Here is a 17,053-nt window from a genome sequence, read left to right as displayed (position 1 = left end):
ACCTTCGACTCTTACAGCCTTTTCAGTAAGTTTTATAATCGTTTTCTTTCACCGTGTGCCTTAACATGAATTTGTTTAGAAGAACTTTTGCCTTAAATAACAGTAGAAGTGTTAACCGAATTCTTTTTTAATTTTTACTTTACCTTTTTATATTCATGGTATTAAGGGGTCACAAACCTTATTAAAATTAATATATTCCTAAAAATAACCAATCGGCAGTTAAAGCTTAAAAATCTTATCAGAACCATTTATGAAATTTCCGTGGCATTTCTGCTCAGGCTAAAGTTTTGTACTTAAAATGGCTCATGGAATCGTGGATTTAACACTTATGCTTTTTATCAACACATTATCTGTTTACAAAAACCAACTGATTTCCCCAGGCTTTGAGTGGACACATTGACCGTGCCTGGAACCTTCAAGTACCGATATTTCATTGCACTTATCTTTTATTCTTATTCCATCAGTTTTCCAAGACCCCTTTAATTAAATAGTCTTTGATTTTCGTTTTGCACTATTCTCCGGGTGCTTCGTGCGTATCTTTAGTATCTTAAGACTTCCAAGTTGAGCCGAACCATTTTCGCGATTTTGAAAATGCAAAAAGTGAAATTTTAAAAACAAATTACCACCGATGTAAAAATGGGTTTGGTGCCGGACTTTATTTTGGCCTCGCGTGTTCGATTTTCTGTTTATCTTCGTTTATTTTAACTTAATTTTTAAACTTTGCAAGATATAATTGAGCCACTGAAAGCAAATATTTTAAGGTAGCTCCATTGAAACCCCTTCTTGACTCGCGACATTTCGAACCTATTGCTGGACTCCTTAAAGTTCATATCAGTGGCGTAGCTAAGACCCGCGAGGCCCCCCCGCAAAACAATATTCGGAATTTTATCCGGTATCTAGTATATACTTTGATATGAAATGAGGGGGCCCCTAAAGCTCCGGGGCCCCCCGCACTGCGGGGTCTGCAGGGGCCTTATCTACGCCACTGGTTCATATGACACGCCTTACAAACCGATATCTTTTTCATCTCCTTCCAGATAATCCAAGTCGATCATCTTTATTAATATCTGTATATAATAAGGCTACACTAGTGTTCACTGCAAAGATAAGCAGTTAAATAGCTGATTGATGAGTTATTAACGCAAACCCTAGAAAATAAATTGAAAAATGGCAAGTTAATATTATTTAAACGAGCAGAATAAAATTTTGAAAAGTTAAATTTGTAGTACTACTTAATTGTGGTTAAGCGTATTGCATAATGCTATAGGACATTCATCTAAAACATTTAAGGAAGGCCAGTATTATTCATGTTGATTTCACAGATAGAAACAGAAGCAACTAGGTATAGATGTCATTTATATCTTAGGTAAATTGTTTTCGTCACAGTTGCTTCTGATCTCAAATTGCCGATAATAAAACCTGTTTTCCTCGTGAAATTTAAAGTTTCATCCAAGAGTCTAGACTATGAAGTTGTAAAATTCCGGTAACAATGACGTTCATTTTATGGTACCATTACCGCTGTTATTGAATTTACTAAAACGACAAGTTCATTTAAAAAAACTGATAATTTAACACGATGATTCTGTTCATCCAACCATGGGGTATTTGGAGCACAAAAATAATTTTTGGTGTTTGAACGGCAATAGCAGGCTTCACCTCGAGTATTTAATTGCCAAGGTAATTGGGTAAATCAGGTTCATTAGGCAATGATTACCAAATTAAAAACTAAATTGTTACTTCTAAGGTATTCTCTTAATTTTCTTTATCAGCTTACCTATTAGGATAGGCCACTTAGGAAATGTATTAGTACTATTAATATAAGTGGCAGCTTATTGATGTTTTTCATCAGGAAAAAGACCAAAGACTGCATATTTCTTATATCCTGTATCCTTTTTTTATGTACCGCAAGGGTAGCCTAATAGCACAACACTATACGTTTTAGAGTCGGCTGTGAGTCGCGCAGTCCGATTCGAGTCGCGGTCGTTTTTAAGTACGTTTTTTTCTGTTGCCCGTCAGCTGAGAAAATTCTATTTCTTAGCCGACGGTAAAACGCCAGCTTAAATTTGCAAAAAAAATAAATTAATTCTGGCTACAGCCACAGAGGCAAATTCTTAATAGGGGGGTTACCAGGGTGATACACCAAACATAGTCATATAAATATAAGTCAAAACTTATTGAAATTAAATAAATTTTTAAAATTATCAAGTCCGACACATATTCGTACAGATAGCGCGGTAAGGCAGTTACGAGGCGCTTAATTTTCATAACTTTAATGGCTTGGGCACATTAGGTCGAGGATATTTTAGTAAGAATCGACTAACGTTGTAAACGATGTGATATCCTGCTTAACGTTATAATTGGATTCCAATCACATTTAACAATAAAATAGCGTGGTGGATGCGCGCGTGCTCGATTAGCAATATTTCGTCCCTATTGAAATCCATATCCACCGCGGCGTGTTAAAGTTAAACTAAATATCTAAAAAAAATCAATTAAGATTTCTGTGGTTTCCATATTGTTCGAAACTTGACACTGCTATGAGGTATTTATGGAAAATAATTATCAGTTAGGAGTTAATAACTTCAGTCCAAAATTAATAGTTTAATTATTAGTTTTTAAACGTATTTTATTTTTCGCGTTTTTCTCTGTCGCTGTTTCTAGCCCTTGGAGGCCGGTTTCCTAAAATATTTTTATTTGGCAGCCCGGTGAAGTAGATTCTAGAAGCAGTAGCTTTTGCCGCGTTTACCGCGTACTTGTGATTCTCAATTTTTTTGTCTTAATTTTACTTCAGTTTCATAAATAACGCGAAAGACGTTCGTTCCTTCGACCGGGTTTCTTATTACAGAATACAGATACCATAATGAAAAACAACACACGGCGATCGACAAAGCTTAGTATCTAGGGTTCGTTATTACGTAAAAAGTCAAGGCCAGGGGTCTCAAAGGTAATAGGGTAATTTTATACCAACAGCCATTTTTCTTCTGTTCACTTAGAAATAAACGTATCAGTATTACCATGATTTAGCACAGTTTCGCATATGATAAGCCAGAAAATTAACCCCTAAAACCTCCAACAATAAACTATAAAATAAAGTTTCTATATAAACTGTAATCACTTATAAAATAATAAATAGCTACGGCAACGTCATCAACGGGTTAATTGTATCCCGTCAATAATATGAACCAGATCGAGTCATTCATAAATTGGGTGTCCGATGCCTGATTATTCATGGCCTTGGTAGTCTAATGGTAGTGGCGTTGGGACGGTAACTCAAAGATCGTAGGTTTGATTCCTGCCCGAGGTGAAATGAATTTTATCAATCACTCTGGTATGGCACCACACGCAGAGGTATTCCTTGGTTTAAATGAAACTTCTAATTAAAATTCCTGCGTAATAACCAAAATAAATTATCATTGTTATTACAACAGGCTATCAAGAACCTGTTATAAATTTGTTGACGTTAAATGCTACGGCACCGTCATCAACGGGTTAAATGTATCCCGTCAATAATGTGAAACAGATCGAGTCATTCTTAAATTGGGGGTCCAAGGCCTAATTATTCGTGGCCTCGGTAGTCCAATGGTAGGGGCGTTGAGACGGTCACTCATAGGTCGTAGGTTCGATACCTGCCAGAGGTGAAATGAATTTTCTCAATCACTCTGGTATGGCACCACATGCAGAGGTATACCTTGGTTTAAATGAAACTTCTAGTTAATTTTTGTAAAACAAAATCTAAAAATTTTATCAAAATTACTTAAAAACGCTCTTTATCTTTAATTAACGGATAATGCCTTCATTTCTAGTTTTGATTTTCCCGCGACAATTGACCTTTACGATTCCTTTCTTAAGGAATGCCCGATCCTTTCTGCGGACTTATTAGACGTTAAAAAAGTGTACTTGACAAATTACTTTCCTGCTGTTTTTGAGTTTTTCCTAGGTTAAGCTTTTAAACTATCACAGGCAAAAACCACTCCAATTTCTCGCATTTCCATCGCTGGTCCTTGCATACCGACAAGTTTAGCAACGGGACGAAAATAAGAGCTTCACAAATATTTCCCATTTTCTGAAAATCGCTACGAAATAGTTGATTTATCCGTTTTATCTTTTCATATTTAATAAAATAATCATTTTAGTTTATGAGCTTCAACGTAACTATCCAGTCTTTTAAATTTAAGCTTTACGTGATTTTTCATATGGGAGGAGAACGCCTTAACTCGATATCCAAGATATGTTTTTCGTCTGGTTAAAGATTAAACCGAGGGTACGAAAACTCCTCTTTCAGAAGCATGCTTAATCAGATTTATTCTGACTTAATTATTTAAATCGTGTTAATCGCAATATCATTTTTGATTTTATTTAATCAAGCATTCATATTTCTATAATGTTTTAATCACAAGTTATTCTGTTAAATTACGATCAAATCGACTAAATCGTGATTTAAACATTATTTAGTCAATTAAGTTATCTTGATCATGAATTTGTCTGATTAAATCGATCAAGGGTGAAAACTTAATCATCGAAGTGAGCTGCTCCCCGGATTAAACGTAAATATAGATTAGTTTTGTTCGAGTATAGGTTTTTTCATCCACTCCAACTTTTATTCTTTTGTGTTGGTCCTCTTTAATGGAATTTCTCTTCGACACTACGTCTATGTTTAATAACATTTAGATTTCTAGGGAAATCTAAAGCGCTAGTCTTACAACTACTACAAACGTCGCATGACGACTTAGGCCTAAGGTGGTGCCTTGGGTATTAGCCTAGCTGATTATTTTTAGCCTAGCTACTCTGTTAGTATCAATTCAAAAATAATTTTTGGCATTCTATCTCGTTTTAATCAAATTTTAAAGGAATATAACGGTTAAACACCAGATTAACAAATTTCTGACTTACATAAAGTAACACTACTCTCCCAATGGAATTCAAAAAAAGTTATTTTAGCTTGCACAATTTTTCACTTTTTCAAGTTGTATTTTGTCAGTGAAAAGACGTCTATTTGGTTCGCGCCAACGCTACAATTTTCTCCTTGACAATTTTCTTATAGCACCTAGCGGTTAAAATTTTAATTTTCAAAAAACGTGAAAATATTTTTCGATTTAGATGCAATTTTGGTAGAGTGTGTCCCCCGGAACGTATAATATACAATATAAATTTCAACTTTCTAGAAATCAGTTTATGAACAAAATAACTTTTTCGAGCAAAAAACACCCTGTATACGCCTGTCCCAACAATATATACCATTTGTAAATTATCCAAAAACGATTTCAGTGCGTCATAAAAAATTAAAAAATATAGTGCATAGTCTGAACTAGCGTTAAGTAATTGTCAAAATTTAAAAATGGAAGGTAAATGGGTTCATAGTTAATATTTATAAAAACGTTGTTTTTCAAAATGATAGTCTTAAATATGTTTTAAGTTTTACATAATGGGTTACTGATTACATGCGCTTCATAATATTATTTAAATTTTTTTCAAGATTTTATATGTTGAAAATAAGTTGGAGCCGTGTTGTTTTTTAGTGTTCTCTTTCATATATGCAGGGTACTACTTCAAATGATCCAGATAGGCTATTTTTCCTAAAAAAAATTATTTCCAGATCACATAGCATGTGCAGGGGCATTAGATTAAACTATTAGCCCAGGACAGATACGGTTTGACCTGGAAAATTTTCCCATAAAGATGAAAATTGGAACATAGGTAGTTTTTGATCCCAAAAATAAACTAAAAGTCCCCACCTCTAGAGCGTGAGCTTCCGACGCCATCTTGGAAAATGGCCGCCAAGCACGCCTGACGTCATAAATTTAATGAAAGTGTCCAAGAATGTTAAAAATTGGTACATTATACATTTAGGGCTTTCTGAATAGTATTGTAATTTATTTTGGTGTACAACCGTTATTTTTGCCGCCATCTTGGAAAATGGCAGCCAAAAAGGGTTTCCACGTAACTTTCCACTATATGTTTCAATTTGATTGAAAATTGGTATATAGTTTCTTTGCGGTTGTGTGAACATAAATACAAAATCTTATGGATCGGCGACCGTTATTTCTTCCACCATCTTGGAAAATGGCGGACTGCAATGCCGAATTTGACCTTCAAAATTGTATGATATAGTCCGATTGTTTTCAAATTTAATATATTTTTTGTCTATGAGCCTGAGAACACTATTACAAAATCTTAAAGGTATCTGACGGTTACTTCGTCCGCCATCTTGGAAAATGGCCGTCTGGTAAGTACTCACCTTGTTAATAGCATTTTTACAACTATTTCGAATCGCTTTAGGGTTAGATTGTTACCTTTTAAAATGTGGAAAATGAAAACCGGTGATACAAATGTATATGTTTATATTAATAATATAACACATTTAATAATAATAATATAACACATTTAATTAGGAAATGCCCAAAACTATTTAAATATTCTGAAAATACTCAATTAAATATTTATCAGTTACTGCATCTCGTACAATCCTAAACCCAAATAATAATTAATGTCGTTGCCCATCTCTCTATAGCAAGATATTTTGAAATTAAAACACACCGGTTTATTTATATAGATATTAAAATTTAAAATCTTTTAGTCGTTACATGATTAATATTTTGCTAACTGACAATTATGGTGGAAGTAACCGTTTTCTGATTACTTTGAAATTACCATTTTACGAATGAGCGTTTGCATTTAAAACACGTACACACACATATTCACACTCATTTCGTGTAACTGTAGAACGACTTGCCTTAAACTGCGATTTCAAAAGATCTGGTCTCGTTTGCTCTGCAATGTGTGGTATGAGCTAAAGTAACCCTTGGAAATATTTGATTGAAGAAGACGACGAGATTTATAATTTGTGGTTTGTAAATATTAGGAAGTAGATGGGAGTCCGACCTTTGACCGGGTCCCACATAGTTGCATTGATCGTATTATTCGTAAAGCCATAAATTTAATCACTGATATATTAAAGTTTTTGTATATCCAAAAATAACTGTGTACCACTATAAGAAACACAGTTGATCCTTTTGAATCGATTTATTAGATTGTATAACGCCTATACTCTAAAATTTCGAAGTACTCCTATAGACTCCTCTATGAAACCTTTTAGACTGCTTTAGAACTCGTACTCATATCAGTAACCTAGCTGATTCCAGTAACGTCGTGTAATATCGGTGTACTCCTATAAGTAGCCCCATGAACCTCTTTATACTACCTCCAGAGTCGTGCTAATTTTTTTGGGCCCGGGACAAATTTTTTAGACACCGGGCTCCACTAACGTTTTCAAAATGTTGTCGACTTTCTCCCCCTACTTGACCTAGGGTCCCCAATCAGTACCTCATGGGCCCTTTACTGCTTGGATCCGGGGATATAGACAGTTCTCTATTAAATGAAAACACGCGGCCTGAAGAGATAAAGGAAAACCCATCGACAGTTCGAATCCAAAATGATGAAAAACGATACATCGCCAAATGGCGCCTACGAACCAAAGAAAACATCATGTGCTTATTATATAGTTAATTAAACAGTTTTGGGCATTTCCTAATAAAATGTTTTCTACAAATAATTGTGTTATATGTGTATCATTGGTTTTCATTTTCCAGATTTTAAATGCTAACAAACCTAACCCTAAAGTGATTCGAAATAGTTATAAGAATGCTATCAACAAGTTGAATATTTTCCAGACGGCCATTTTCCAAGATGGCGAACGAAGTAACCGTCAGATACCTTTAAGATTTTGTAATAGCGTTATCAGCGTCATAAACAACAAGTTGGCAAGCCAAAATATACCTCTACTCGGAAGAATTGTCCCTAGTGGTATTAAATTCTCGAGACATCCCTTAAAGATATCGCCGCAATTCAGAGTTATTTACTAAAAACGTAATCCCGGTTTAATCCCACCCGGTATAAAATTGTAATTGTAAAATAATTGAGACGAAACAACCGAGTTTAATTTATTTAGAATAATATAAATTAAGTAGTTACAACAGCGAGTTAGACATACTAAAATAATGCACAAATGAATTTAAACCTATTTACAGAACAAGATTATCAGTTAAATATAATACGAAGCAAATTTTAATGAAAGAAATATATACAACGGGTATATGTATTTTTCTCGCTTACGGCATCTTTAACGCGCATTTTATTTCAACACTCGCCCTTGATGAAGATGGTAGTGGACGACTCGTAGACTTCCAGTTGACGTTGTGGCACATACCGCATGAAAAAGACCAATACCATCCAATTTCCAATATCATATAATGACTCGCACACCCAGGAAATCAATGACTGCATTAGGAATCGTAGATGTGCAAATATCTACACCAATAAATAATGTATTAATAAGAACCGAAAAACTTACCCTCACAAAGCACAGAAAGCCACTTGACTAAACCACAGCTCGTATATCAATAAATGACCGTAGACGGAATAGTTACCATTAAGAAACAGGAATTTTCGACGTTATTATCATGAAACCGGATAAGCTAAATAACACGACCTACACACTATAAAGTATCTTCCAACACTGGGCGTTTTCGTGAATACAAAATAATCTCAAAAAACCAAAGATAAAAATATAAGATCAAAGAATAGACAGAAACAACATTATCTCGATCCGTAAAAATAACATACGACCCTTCCTTTGCCTAAAACCCAAATACATATTATATTAAAATAATTTAAATCTTACACGAAATCTTGTTCTATTTCAATAAAACCAAAGTTTCATACTCTATTAAATACGCTTCCGATAAAGCTGAAGGTCTAATGTTCAATAAAGCGTATTAAGCGTCGGTGGTTCTGTGGTAGAGCGCTCGACTGCCAAGCCGAACGCCCTGGGTTCAAAACCTGGGTGGCGCATTTGTTTTTAATCAATAGAGAAAACGCTAAATTAGAATTTCTTCGATGCAATAATTTAAATCTTACACGAAATCTTGCTCTATTTCAATTAAACCAAAATTTAATACTCTATTAAATACGCTTCCGATAAAGCTGAAGGTCTTCTTTTCAAAGAAGCGTAATAAGCGTCGGTGGTTATGTGGTAGAACGTCCGCCTGTCAAGGAGGCGGTCTCGGGTTCGAAACCCGCCCGATGCGATCGCAAATTGATACTACGAATACCGTGAACAATTGGTGGAAATCCTGCCATTGGACGTTGAGAGGTTGCCATAACACTCAGCACTCGGTCCGTCCCAAAGTCAATAAGAAGAAGTTGGAGAGAACGCACCCATAACAACTGGCGCGACGGTGAGCGTTAACGAAAAACAAATGCAACCAAACGCAACGTAATCGCAAGTTTAGCCGTTAATGATTACCCTTTGCCCCTGACCCACAGACAGACAGACTGACACGGTGGTTGTATAACCCCTCCTAGGGTACAAAGTACCCTCGGAGAGGTAATAACAGTCGTTGAGTGGTTGGTATTCAGGATGACTGAACGTGGTAATATATAATAATAATAATATTTATTTGCTCCCCATACATAGGGTCCCTTTTACAGCAGGGAGGAACTTTTATACAAAAATTCGCAAGCACAAATCGCTATAGAATACAGAACTAGAATTTAGGAAATATTTAAATGCGACATACAACTAAAATAAAACTAAAAAGGTTGGTAACATAGTAAAAAAATAAATATAATAAAAGAAATAACAACAAGTGAATCAACAGCAGCAGATCAAGGTGACGAAGATGACGAAGAGAAATCACTACGTCGTCGCAGGAAATAATCTGAGTTTAGCCCAATCCAAGAGACGCGACTTTGTTTCGGCTATTATTGCCCAATTATACGGCTGTACAAAACCCAAGCATTCCGCGAGGCCAGCATCGTGTGGTGGACCAGATAAGATTTTCTCACAGTTGAATATAACGTGTTCAATGTCTTCAGACTCGTTCCCACAGAGCGGACATGTTGGGTCCCCTAAAAACACCTGAGAGACTCGCAGTGCCGTTGGTAGCGACCCTCCTCGGGCCAGAAAAAACAAATGGCTGCCTCTATCATTATTGTAAAATGGTTCCAGCCCTGGCTTTTCTTTACAATTGTACAGCCACAAGCTCTGATGTTTCTCCAAATCGGCTTTCCACATACGGGTTGCTGACTCCCCAACTGCACGATCTACAACTTGGTACCATTGACGAAGATTATCAACGACGTCTCTCGAATAGTTACGGCCATATCGACGATCCAAAGAAGCCGTCCGATATTCCCATCTAGATCTGTAACTCATATGACGTAGGTGATCAAATACCATCTTAGCAACTCGAGAATCATCCATAAACATTAAACGTCCAAGGTAGCGTAATTTATTCTTTGCTTCTCTCTGTCTTTGAAAGTAGACCAGGCCATTTCACTTTTAATTGCCGCCCGAGAAGTCAGAAAATTTCCACCAATCGCCGCTTTTCCTACCATGAACTGAGTATGCTCAAGACACCCTGTTGTTTTATCCGACAAACAAATTACCTCATTGGCATAGGTTAAAGCCGGAACGCCAACCATCTTCCATAGGGTTCGAGTTACTTCGTAAGTATTATAAGAGTGGACCCCTTTATGTTTTATAGCTCCCATCAATCTCTGAGCTTTATTTCGAATTTTTTCCTCCTGCATACGTAGATAGTCAGAACCGGAGATCAATGTAATGCCAAGGTTCTCAATGGAGTCGGTAAAATCAAGACTTTGCCCTTGTATAAATAGGTCTGTCAATACGGGCGGGGCAGCTTCTTTCACACCGAACTGCGTGATTTTGCATTTTGAAGAATTAAAAGATAGCCCTCTTTCGGTCGCAAATTATCCACAAATGTGCAAAAGTCTCCCTAAGCTAGTTAAGTATTCAGCCAAGGTAAACAAATCATCAGCGAAAAAGAGACCTGGTACAATAACTTCCTTCGAAGAAGAAGAACGTAAACGAAATCCTATGTCTGATGCGATCAATCTTTTACTTAGGGGTTCCAAAAATAGTGCGAATAGAAGCGGTGACAAAGGGCACCCTTGTTTAAGTCCAACACTACAGCGTATATATTCTGTAGAAACATTTCCAAGGTGGTATTTATATTTGACATCACCGTACAAAGTCGAGAGGTGAGCCACGAAATCGTGTGGAACACCTATTTCGTGTAGAGTTGACCAGAGTGAGTCACGGTTAACAGAGTCGTAGGCCCTTTTAAAATCCAGAAAAGCGATATAAAGAGGCCTATTTTCTTTTCGCGCTATCTCAATTAGTTGGGTGACAACGAATAAATTATCAGCTCCCCGACGATCCCGACGAAAACCATTTTGAAGTTCACCCAGGATACCATTATTTTTTACAAACTGATCGAGTCTCGTTTTTAAAATGGCTATATACAATTTTGATATGCATTGGGATAGCGCTATCGACCGATATGATTCGAGTTCAGCCGAGTCCCTTCCTCCGCCCTTGAAGATCAGACGGATAGCTGTCAGGGACCAGCTTTCCGAAACGGCATTTGACGCTAACACTTCATTGTAAAGACCAAGAAGGTATAGACGTGAGTCCGGAGATAGAGCGCAGAGTAGTTCATTCGTGACTTCATCGGGACCTGCCGCTTTTCCAAGAGGAAGCCTCATAATGGCCACGTTTAATTCTTCGATTGTAAACTTTTCCATCAAAAATGAAGATTTAGCAGATGTAGAAGGCGTAGCTGTAGGAACAGAGATGAAACGATGCTTTACCAAAAGCGCTTTCTCTTCCTCGGAAACAAACTCGCGAATTCTAGCCTCAATAGCACTAGGAGTAGACAATTTTTGCCGATTAACATCGTATATAGCTATAGGAGACTCCAATTTCTTGTTATCGCGAAAAGATTCCAGAATTTTTTACTAGCAACCCCGCCGGCTTCTTTGATATCTTTTTACTTAGCCGCGTTTACGGATTTGGTTTTCATCGCGACAAGCACACTAGTTTTTCTCTTCTTCTCCAAATAGACTTCCCAGTGGTATTGGACGACGTCTTCCCCGAAAGCGGCCTTTTCTTTTGCAAATTTACTATATACCCTATTCGCTTCTTTCCTCTCTCTTATACTATTCTTTACTTCTTGATCAAACCATTTCTTTTGGAGACGTTTCTTTGTATCAATACTTGACTTTCCCAAATTAGTAGATGCAGCTGAATTTACAGAATCCAGAAAGATCTCGTACGACAAGTGTTCAGTGTTACGTAACAAAACTTCAACAGACTCACTGTATTTGGCCAATAGCTCGGGTGAGTTTGTCCGCCAACATTTTTGACACTGTCCATAGGAGGTGGGTGGTCACGCGGAGGGTGAACCGAAAGAGTAGAGATAAGAGCGTTATGGTCACTTCCAAGCCCAAGAAGGCCGTCCTCGTCAATCGACAGTGATTAAAAATATGGTTTCATCGAGGTGTTGCATAATGCGTAATCAATACAACTTGTACGACCTAGCGCTGACCAAGTTACTTTACCACTACAAACACCCGCATCAAGATTCAAAATTTGAAGGTTATGATCAGTAGACCAAGCAAGTTGCTTCTCGTTCAGATCCCCGTAGCCATCCGATTCGCATATGTGAGCGTTAAAATCTCCAAAAATAAGAATTGGTATATTGCCATCCGGGTTAAGGGCATGCAAATCTCTAGACATACAAGTTCGAATTTCCTTGTTACAAGTATAATGCTCTCTCGCCGTGGCCATATATACGACTCCCACGATAAATTTACAAGTCGACGTACCTACCTCCACCCACATATGTTCCATACACGATTTCAGTAAGGTACATGGTTTATCTCCTTGACATCTATTATTAACAATCCAATTGAAATCCTGGAAAATATCAGGGGTTTCCGTGTCTCTCAAACATGTCTCCACCACAAAAAATAACGACAAGTCTTCTCGCCTCATTTGGCATTGGAGTTCATTCCACACCCCGTTATTACGTCCATTTTGTATATTTAAATATCCAATCTTCAAGGTTTCTTTCTTTTTGCTTTTGCGACGACCTCTGTGATGTCTCCCCGTCCCCCGACCCCGCAACTGTTGAATTCATTGTTGTTTCTGTTTTCGAGGAGTGGACTCCTCGACTCTGGGCAGGTTATTCTTCTTAAAAAACACCTTTCGAGCCCACTGTTCCCTACGAGTCAGATCTGGACGTAGGTAAATGGATTCGAATCCTTTTTTTCGATTTCAGGATTTTCGATTTTCCCAATACGACGAGTTTCATTTCAATATCCTGGAGTTCTAACTTTACCGCGCCGGGTCTCTTTTCCGAACCCCCAAATCGGGAACACGCCGAAACTTTAATAGAAGCCGGTTCCATATCCAAAGATTGCTCTATCCATCTGGCCGCCAACTCTGGATCATCCAAAGTTTGAGACGCGCAACCAAAAACCATAATATTTTTTGCACGGTTTTCTTTGTCCTGAACCTCTTGTACAACTCGACGCGTAACAGACTCTATAGATCTGGTTCTAACATCTTCAGTATGTACAACACGAACTTCCGCACGCTGTTTCTCCAACAATTTTTCCAATTTGACTATACGCTCATTAGTATCTTGCCAGTCATCAGCTATAGCCCGAAAATTTTCCAATACCTCTCTAGTGACTTCCTTAATTTTCTCGGTTATCAATTTATCACAATATGACGTTAGGGCGCATTTTAGCCCCGTCACCTTTACCTCCAAATCGTCCTGTAATTCTTTCTTAAACGAAGCAAGTTTAGAATCCAATTTTAAGTCAAGTAGTGAAGCGAATTTTTCAATTAATCTATTTTCATCCAGAACAGGCGGACTATCTTGTACCCTCTTCGATGGGTTACTCGTTCCAGCGGATGTCTTTTCAATTTCCAAACCATCATTACCCACTGTTGCGAGTTACTAGCGGGGTAAGCCTTCGGGGCTTAACTAATTAACTAAAATTAAAATGTACGCTTAGTTTGTAAACGTTTGTCGTTTTAAGTCGGATGAAATAACTTTAGACAACACAGGATTGCCTGCACAAACTTGTTTATTCTATTAACTTATGGTTAAACTGTTTCTCTAACTGGAGAATTTCTCTCTTCTGGAGAGGAATTGAAATCTTAACCTTATGGGTTGCCGCTAAAAATGTAACTGAGGAGAAAGTGAACCTTTCCCCTCCTATTTTTTGTTCTCAATTTTTAGAACTTTTACTTTTATGGTTTTGACCTTGGGGTACCGAGTACCGATCGCTTCTCCTCGCCTTGAACGCTAATAGGCTTCAATCGGTGCGCGGGCGCTGTCGTGACAAAGAGAGAACGCGTCCCTTTCTTCAATTCCACGACAGCTTTCCGAAACTTGCGCTTAAGTGCTCATAAATGGCAAGTTTCCGAAGCATCATAAAAACCCCCCTGACAGGCAATATCCGGGGGAAAAGATGCTTCGCAAGGTCATTAGGCAGGTTATAATAACAAAATGAAATATTTACACTGATAATTAATTTCGAGATATATACAAAGCAATATAATATTTACAAAACAATAATGTTATTTTACACTCCGCGCCGTAACACTATCGAGTGTTACCTGAATAATTGTTTGTTTATTGTTCTTGAAATCTTTCGCTAATTTCCAAATTGTACAGCAATTGTACCGGCCTTCTCAAAATTCCGTTAGGAACACGCACGAGACAAGCCCGTACCTTGCCATCGCGACCGATAATTTCTTGGATCACGAGGCCCAATTTCCACGATTGTTTGGGTTTTTTGTCCTCGTGAACCAAGATAACGTCCCCTACTTTAATCAAGGGTCGTTTTGTTTTTACGATTGCGCTATTATGCGCTGATCTAAGCTCGGCCAGGTATTCATCATTCCAACGCTTCCAGAGCCTATTCACTAGCCTCTGGCGGTATTCTAGACGTCGCGTTAGATCTTTTCGCGTTGATTTAATTGATTTTGGATCAATTTTATCGTCAGGAAGAGTTAATAATATCTTACCAATCAAAAGGTGAGCCGGCGTGAGGGGGCTGGGTTCATTAGGGTCGTTAAACACATAAGTTATAGGCCGTGAGTTCAACATTGCTTCGGCTTCAATTAAAACCGTTTCCATTTCTCTGTAATTAAGAAATGCCTTTCCTATAACTTTTTTCAGCGCTGTTTTTACACTGCGAACCATTCGTTCATAGAAGCCTCCCCACCACGCGGCCCGTTCAGCTATGAAATGCCAAGAGATCCCCTTTTCTCCGAAAAACTCTTTAAGTTCGGGGGAATTTAAGCATTTCCAGATTTGTTTCAAATCTTCATTTGCCCTAATGAAGGTACGCGCATTGTCCGAATAAATCACTCGTGGTACGCCTCTTCGGCCTATCATGTTTTTAAAGGCCATGATAAAGTCATTAGTGGTCAACGTAAGGACCAACTATAAATGCAGAGCCCGAGTTACCGCGCAAGTCATTAAACACACATAGGCTTTTTCAGACCTTTCCGGTTGTTTTCTGATCGTACATACAAGGGGCCAAAATAATCTACACCGATCACTTCGAACGGGGCAGCCTCGCGTATTCTTTCTTTGGGAAGAGGGGCCGTAATTTCGTCACCCGCGATCGCGGCTAGCTTCTTGCAAATCGGGCAGTTTTTTATTATTTGTCTGGCCAGCTGACGACCGGAAATGACCCAGTAGCGTTCGCGAAGTTGGGTAATTGTGTTCTGTATACCCGTGTGCATTACACTATCATGGCATCGTTTTACTAGAAGGTTAGCCAAGCGCTGTTTTTTATCTAGAATAATGGGGTGCTTTTTTGCATATCCAGATTCTGATTCATCTAGTCGACCACCTACACAGAGCAACCCTTCGCTATTTAAAATAGGCTGTAGTGACCTAATTTTAGACGTTTTACCGACAGGCCTTCCGTCTTCTAAATCCTTAATTTCGCTTCCGAATCGTTCCTCTTGCGTAGCGCGTACCCACAATACTTCGGCGTCGGAAAGCTCTTTCGCGTCTATTGGTTCTTGTTTTTTCCCTTTTAAAACGTTTGACCGCACGTAGCAACCAAGCTGTAATTCTTGAAACCTTGTTTAATCCACTGAATTTTTCAAGATTTATTAACGTCGTGAGTCCCGTTTTTTCTGCGGAATTCACCGTCAGAATTGTTTTTCTTTTTTCATCCTGGAAAAGAGATGGGTCTACTTCCGGCGCGATTTGTCCTGGCCAATACTCTTCCGTTTTCTTTAGCCAGGCTGGTCCATTCCACCACGTGCTGCTTTCGGCTAATTTACCGCCGGATAATCCGCGAGTGGGAAGATCCGCTGGATTATCTTCTCCAGGACAATGGAGCCACAATGATGGGGCTGATACTTTTTGAATGTCCGTGATTCTATTTGAAATAAAAGGTTTCCACGCTTTGGGGGCACCTTTAACCCAATATAACGCGATCATGGAGTCGGTCCACATACGAACTTCAATCATTTTATCTTCGAAAACTTCTTTTACAGTTTCGACTACCTTGGTTCCCAGGAGACACGCCATCAACTCGAGCTTCGGTATTGTTAGCATTTTGGACGGTAGGGGGCCCACTCTTGCCTTGGCAGTCACAAAGGAAACTCCTATCTTCCCCGATTCTAGAAGGTAGCGTACGTAGACGACGGCAGCAAAAGCAATGCAGCTGTACGCTTAATACTCGTTCGTCCCCTGTATTATAGTGATATCGGGGTAGCTCTATTTGCTGAAGTGAGGGAAGATCTTCGCACCAGGTTTTGAATTCCTTTCCGTCTTCGAGGGAAAGGGGGTCATCCCATTTTAATTTCTTTTCCCATAGCGTTTGAAATAGTATTTTTGCGCTTATAACAAACGGAGCCAAAATCCCGATTGGGCCGAATATTTGTGATAACAGGCTTAAGACGCTTCGTTTCGTAAGTTTTACGTCTTGGGATAATTCGATGAGTTTTGATAATTCAAACGCAAAGGTGTCTGCTTCGGAAATCCAGCTGATCCCCAAAACATTCAATCCGTCGCTAGCTTTATCTCCGAAGAATACTTTTGTATTTTCTGAGGGGGAGTTTTCATCCGCTAATTCTTTTCGGAGTTCCTTGGAATTGGAGTTCCATTTTCTTAAAGCCATGCCGGCTTTATTCATGATTTTGTTT

The 17,053-nt window shown here is 38.3% G+C and overlaps 1 protein-coding gene across 1 annotated transcript; it reads right to left on the bottom strand.

Moving 5' to 3' along the window:
* Positions 1 to 15,364: 15,364 nt before the first annotated feature.
* On the bottom strand, positions 15,365 to 16,376 carry LOC149931610 (uncharacterized). Its single transcript, XM_090158014.1, has 2 exons — positions 16,050 to 16,376; positions 15,365 to 15,964 (listed from the first exon to the last, which is right to left on the bottom strand). The coding sequence occupies exons 1-2, from the start codon at positions 16,374 to 16,376 to the stop codon at positions 15,365 to 15,367; spliced, it is 927 nt and encodes a 308-aa protein (XP_090014140.1).
* Between the last annotated feature and the right edge of the window lie 677 nt (positions 16,377 to 17,053).

The sequence above is a fragment of the Leiobunum rupestre genome, chromosome 9 (genome assembly GCF_980474605.1).
Source record: "Leiobunum rupestre chromosome 9, qqLeiRupe1.1.hap1, whole genome shotgun sequence".
NCBI lineage: Eukaryota > Metazoa > Arthropoda > Arachnida > Opiliones > Sclerosomatidae > Leiobunum > Leiobunum rupestre.
The sequence above is the reverse complement of the archived record's forward strand: the minus strand, read 5'-3'. Positions and strand labels throughout refer to the sequence as shown.